The sequence below is a fragment of the Pollicipes pollicipes genome, unplaced genomic scaffold (genome assembly GCF_011947565.3).
Source record: "Pollicipes pollicipes isolate AB1234 unplaced genomic scaffold, Ppol_2.1 Scaffold_3447;HRSCAF=4054_pilon_pilon_pilon, whole genome shotgun sequence".
Lineage (NCBI taxonomy): Eukaryota > Metazoa > Arthropoda > Thecostraca > Pollicipedomorpha > Pollicipedidae > Pollicipes > Pollicipes pollicipes.
The window spans coordinates 12,548,430-12,553,705 of NW_023596297.1; the positions used below are offsets into that span (position 1 = coordinate 12,548,430).

The 5,276-nt window shown below is 55.6% G+C and overlaps 1 protein-coding gene across 1 annotated transcript; it reads left to right on the forward strand.

The window, feature by feature from the left end:
* The first annotated feature begins 511 nt into the window (after nucleotides 1-511).
* Nucleotides 512-4,954, forward strand: LOC119091651 (E3 ubiquitin-protein ligase UHRF1-like). Its single transcript, XM_037214463.1, has 5 exons — nucleotides 512-672; nucleotides 1,299-1,386; nucleotides 1,751-1,904; nucleotides 4,081-4,187; nucleotides 4,689-4,954. The coding sequence occupies exons 1-5, from the start codon at nucleotides 512-514 to the stop codon at nucleotides 4,833-4,835; spliced, it is 657 nt and encodes a 218-aa protein (XP_037070358.1). The 3' UTR covers nucleotides 4,836-4,954.
* Nucleotides 4,955-5,276: the final 322 nt, after the last annotated feature.

Consider the following 5,276-nt stretch of genomic DNA (forward strand, 5'->3'; position numbering starts at 1 on the left):
TTATATTACTAATGTACCTAATATTAACTTGCCATTCTGCAATGGCGGACACGTTTTCATTGAATTAACCACCCTGTAAGACTTAACTTTTGGTCGTTTCATGTAATCAGCAATATCCCATGCATTGCGACCATCCTGTATTGATTGGTACTTAAGTGTGTTTCAGCACTTTCAGGTGTGGCTTTCAGTACGTGCATTGTCTTCGCCCTGTGGCCACACCCTCCTGTCTCTATCGTTATTTTGAGTGGTTGCCGTTGTACCCGTGTGTGACCCTGAATGTGGGCCGCGTTCCTGGGCGTTTCTCTCCGTCCGTAAGACGTTTACATGTCCTCGTTTCCAGATGTGGCGATGGACACATGACGGCAGACTCGGCTGAATGTGTTCTGTCCCCAAACGTGGCGATGGGCACAGGACAGACCCGACTGAGTGTGCTCCAACCCCAGACGTGGCGGTGGGCACATGGTGGCAGACTGTCTGAGTGTGCTCCAACCCCAGACGTGGCGGTGGGCACATGGTGGCAGACCCGGCTGATTGCGCTCCGTGCCCATACGTGGCGGTAGGCACGTGGTGGCAGACCCGGCGGGAGTGCTGCGCGGACGGCGTGCACCGGCCGACCGTGGCCGGCATACACGCCGGCCCCGACGGCGCCTACAGCATCGCGCTCAGCGGCGGGTGAGAGACGCACTTCCCAGGGCACGAGCCCGTCAGACCCTCTCTGTAAGGACACTGACATCCAGACTGATCCTCAAGACAACGGCCTGCCTGACCCTCTGTCCCAGGAATCGGACCCGCCAGACACTTGACACGGGAGCATCCGCCTGACCCTTTACTCCAGGAGAACTCGCCAAACCCTTTACCCAAGGACACGGACCCGCCAGATCCTTCACATAGGAGGACCCGCCAGACCCTTTACACCAGGAGGACCGACCAGACCCTTTGCCCAGGACTCGGACCCGCCAGACTTGCTACCCCATCCGAGGCGGATATGCCATACCTTTTTCCCGGGGGGGGGGGGGGGGGGCGGATCTGCCAGACCCTACCTCAGGAGGCGAATCTGCCGCATTCTTTACGGCAGGAGGCGGACCCGCCTGACTGGGGTAAACTTAAATGCCGGCAACTTAAGCTGACGGCTTAAATGCACGAAGAGCAAATCGCCCCATGCTCAGAAAGTAGAGCATGTTGGAGTTACGCTTGAAGGTGTGTGCTGAGCGTCGTACGCCGTGCAGCAATCTGAGCTGGCCACTTCCATGCAGAGGTGATTTGTTTTCTTGAAGTTGGCTTCGATAAATACATTGCAGGTACGAGGACGATGTGGACTGGGGAGAGTGTTTTACCTACACTGGCGAGGGTGGAAGAGATCTGAAGGGAACAACTGCGCAGCCGAAGGTAGGTCTCGTTGTGCAGCACGTGATCTGTTTCAACGTCGGCTACTGTGCGGCGTCTAAAAAACTGCAGACGTATTTCGTATATGATTCTGTACCTGATGTAGCGTGTTTGTACTTGATGTAGCATGCCCCTACAAAGCCGAATGTATTACCATGTGGACGAGGTGGATCCGTCCATGGGTTTTATCTTAGCAAAATGTCGGTTCTCTTTAGACCAGATCAGATGAGCGTCAACATCGGCTGCCACCGAAACCCTGTCCAGGAGTTGTCGATGCCGAAGTGGTATCTGCCGATGTTGCTGTCTGCCGCCGGAACGATCGGCGGACGCCGCCGTCGGTTGCCATGACGACGGCCGGTGTCGCCAGAACCTGCGTACGGCGCCGCAGTCGCGGGACCAGCAGCTGACGCGCGGCAACCTGGCGCTGAGCCGCAACGTCGAGACACGCACGCCGGTGCGCGTGATCCGTGGCTACAAGCTGCGCAGCCCGTACGCGCCAGAGCAGGGCTACAGATACGACGGTCAGTGGCGGCGCGGCCGCGGCCACTTGTGCGGTCGCAGGCTGCCTACCGCGCTGCGGACTCAGCGGCCCGTGCCACACCCCGCCGCCGGCCGGTGGTAACGAGACGGCCTTGACTTGAAACCTTGACCGGTGTCGGTTCGCTATCCGGCTCTCGAGAGGGGGGCGGCTTTGAGTGGGCCAACCCACACTCTGGGTGTGGGGGTGGTGTCTGCATGACCTCGTCTCTACGACCCCCTCGACTTGCTGCTGCCAAGGCACGATGTTTTTATTGTCACCCTCCCGATTATCTTGCGCCATGAATTACTATCGTCAGCTGCGTGATCTCCTCCGCTGATCGTCGCAGAAAAAAAAACTGAGCTGAACCGTAGTCATTCCCATGATCACGCCGTAGCGACCATTAGCTCACGTGTTCCGCGGACTCGCGACACCCCTCCGGCCAGGCTGTGGGCGTTTGGGGCTGCTGAAGTAGTGCATGCTTGTTTTCTGATTAGGTTTTGATCCCGGTAGGCGTGCCGAGTAGATTCGACGTCATGGGGGTATTCAGACGCGTGGGCGTTAAATTCTGGCAAACAGTGGTGATGCGATCGCTACCCGGTGACGTCACGCTAGCTGTGGCGCGTTTTTTAGAGGCAGCAACACCAGCATGTATAACTTGAAGCCTAGAAGCTGATTTTGCCAAATTATGTAGCTGGCCATTATCGCCCAAAGGGATACTTTGTCGTTGCTCCGAATGCAAAACTTATTTGTGGGTGCGATGCGATAGAACGCGCGATATGTTCCGACCATTGCTCTGAAGCCTGCATAGCAGATGCTCTGGTAGCATAGCAGACTCGCTATGGTTGCATAGTAGCACCGGCAGGAACCACCTCGGCACTGCACACCCTCGCGCAGGGGTTTCGATGTAGAGCAGCCAGGACGGTCATTTGATCTGCTGTAAAGAGAGCTGGCATTTGGTGACTATGCAACCTGTAGAGGGATCAATCTCGTCTGCTTTCGGCTGGAGCGTGGCTCGACATGCAGCTAAGCAGAAAATGCCACACGGTTCTGTGCTTGTCGGGTAAATCATTGACGCGATGGTCGTGGCCAGTGTTGTGAGCTGCCTGGGTGACAGTGTTGCCTGCCTGTTGTGATTGTAGCTGGGTGTGCAGCACCAACAAGATGGGGACACGTACGAAGAAACTAAACGCATTCCCAACCCCATTAATCTTGCCGATGAAAGGTTTGTGGCTGTATCCGTGTTGTACCCCAAACAGTAATTCCAGGCTCGAGGAAGACTCAGTCCCCCCCCCCCCCCGTACGTTTGCAGCATGGCTGCGAGGATGCATGAGCTAGATGAAACTGTCGGTGCATATACTGTGTCAATTTCCAGCATACTCCGGTGGTTTGATGACTATACCTTTAGTTAGGAGTGCTGGACTCAAACATGCTCCCTAAGAGCATTTTCACTAAGTTACGTGCTTTAGCATGGTTGTTCCGCGTCGTGTTTTTACATAACCTATTTACGGTGCTGTCCCTGGCATGTAAGTGTCATGCTCTGGTCATCGACGTTTCTTCTCAAGCGTTGGTAATTGGTCATTTCGGAGCATTGCTGGTCGAATTCATACACGTTGTGCTTGCCGTTATCACTTCCTGACCAGGAAGTATAATTTTGGCCCAACTTCCCGCCGTTGGTCACTGGCCCGTACTGACCACCGTCATTTGTTCTTAGTAAAATGCTTTCCACCGTCACAATTTTAGTTATGTTTTTCTCATTGAAATCGGTTTGTGGGTCAGTTGAACGCAGACTAGAAAGCAATTAGCGGCCTAATCTAATTTTGCCTTAACCAAGGACTGACAAGCAATCGTCGGCTTTGTAAACCTTCATCGCGATAGGGGTAATTCCAACGGTGTTTGTTTTGCACAGCTCTGGTCGGCTATTGCATAGCAGTGGGGTCGGATATAAACCCTGCCCCTCCTGTTAGTTCTGCTTGCTGACGCAGAGGCCGGGCGTTGCGAGCGGATAGTCAACCTGCAGGAGCGTTGACAGTCATGCGACGATGCGTTCTTCGCTGAAACGTTTGACATCGGGTGCTGACTCCATAAGGTGATGCGAGGACAAGTACTGCTGCGCATGCGCCTCATGGGATGGCGATAAACCCTGGCGGCCTTGTAATGTAAATTGTTATGTGATCCAGGGCTCTACTGGGTGGAGAAGTACTGGCTGTGTTCGGGACAGTCGGGCTTCCTCGTCTACAAGTACGCCATGAAGCGCTGCGAGGACCAGGCGCCGCCCCCTTGGAAGGTGCGTCATTGCCGGGCACAGCGCGGCTTCCAAATGTGCCGGCGTTTGCAGTATTGAAGGTGTCGAGATGCACTTCACAAAATTCAGTGACCATCAGTACTGTGACCCATGCACGGCACAGCCGATTGTTGTGTGCCACTCGTTATTTGTTTGGCTCTTGGCTAAGCCACTGCTACATGTTCTGTGGTGTTCTGCGTCAGCAAAGTGGCTTCAGTTATACCGGATACTTTGGCCCCCAGACTTTCCTTTTTACAATGTCAATGCGTTCACTGTGCAGATGAGCAACTCTGTCACCCATCTAACCGGCAAAACGCGTGGCAACAACGTGGTATGGTTTCGGCACAGTCTCATGGAGAGGCTGATGCCATTGTTTGGCACGTGAAGCATAACACGTGCGTTCAGGCCAACTGTGAACTACGACACAATAGATCGTTGTGCCCGTCCACCGTCCTGTTTCCGGCCGTCTGTGTGCCGCGCTGAGTGCAGGTGGTGTGATCTCAGGATGTTTCTGGCGACGAGGCACTGCTGTCGGACGGCGCGGCGGCGACAAAGCGCTCTGCCGACGAGGACTCGGGCGCGGAGCAGGGCGACGGACCGGCGGCGGCTCGCCCGAACGGCGCGAGCCGAGCCGACGGCGACTCGGACTGAGCTGTGTGACGACTCGGGGCCCGGCTGAGGGCGAGGGATGCCCGCCATCAGCGATGTTTGCTCGATGATAGCGCCGGGATATCGTCGGTCGTCCCGGGCCTACTACGACGTTGGAAGTTCCGTCGTATTGATTTGGCAGCGTCCTTTCAGGGCATGTGTGAACCGTGCTCGCGATACTTGCATACACGTCATACTCTTCAGGAACAGTCCGCGCATTTGCACACGATGGTGGTCGGCACCCGCCCCGCACGCGCTGAAGGACACGTCACCGTCAACTTTTACGCCTCATGTGCGCCTGCCTTTTTGATGCGTTTTAGGGTGTGTGACTTTTTATGAAAACAGGCGCAGCAACAGCCTGCGTGTTGGGCCTCCCCGTGGCCCTCACTTCCGTTCATTCACACATTGTGGCCTTAGCCTGGCTCCGGTATCGGGCGCGCTCTG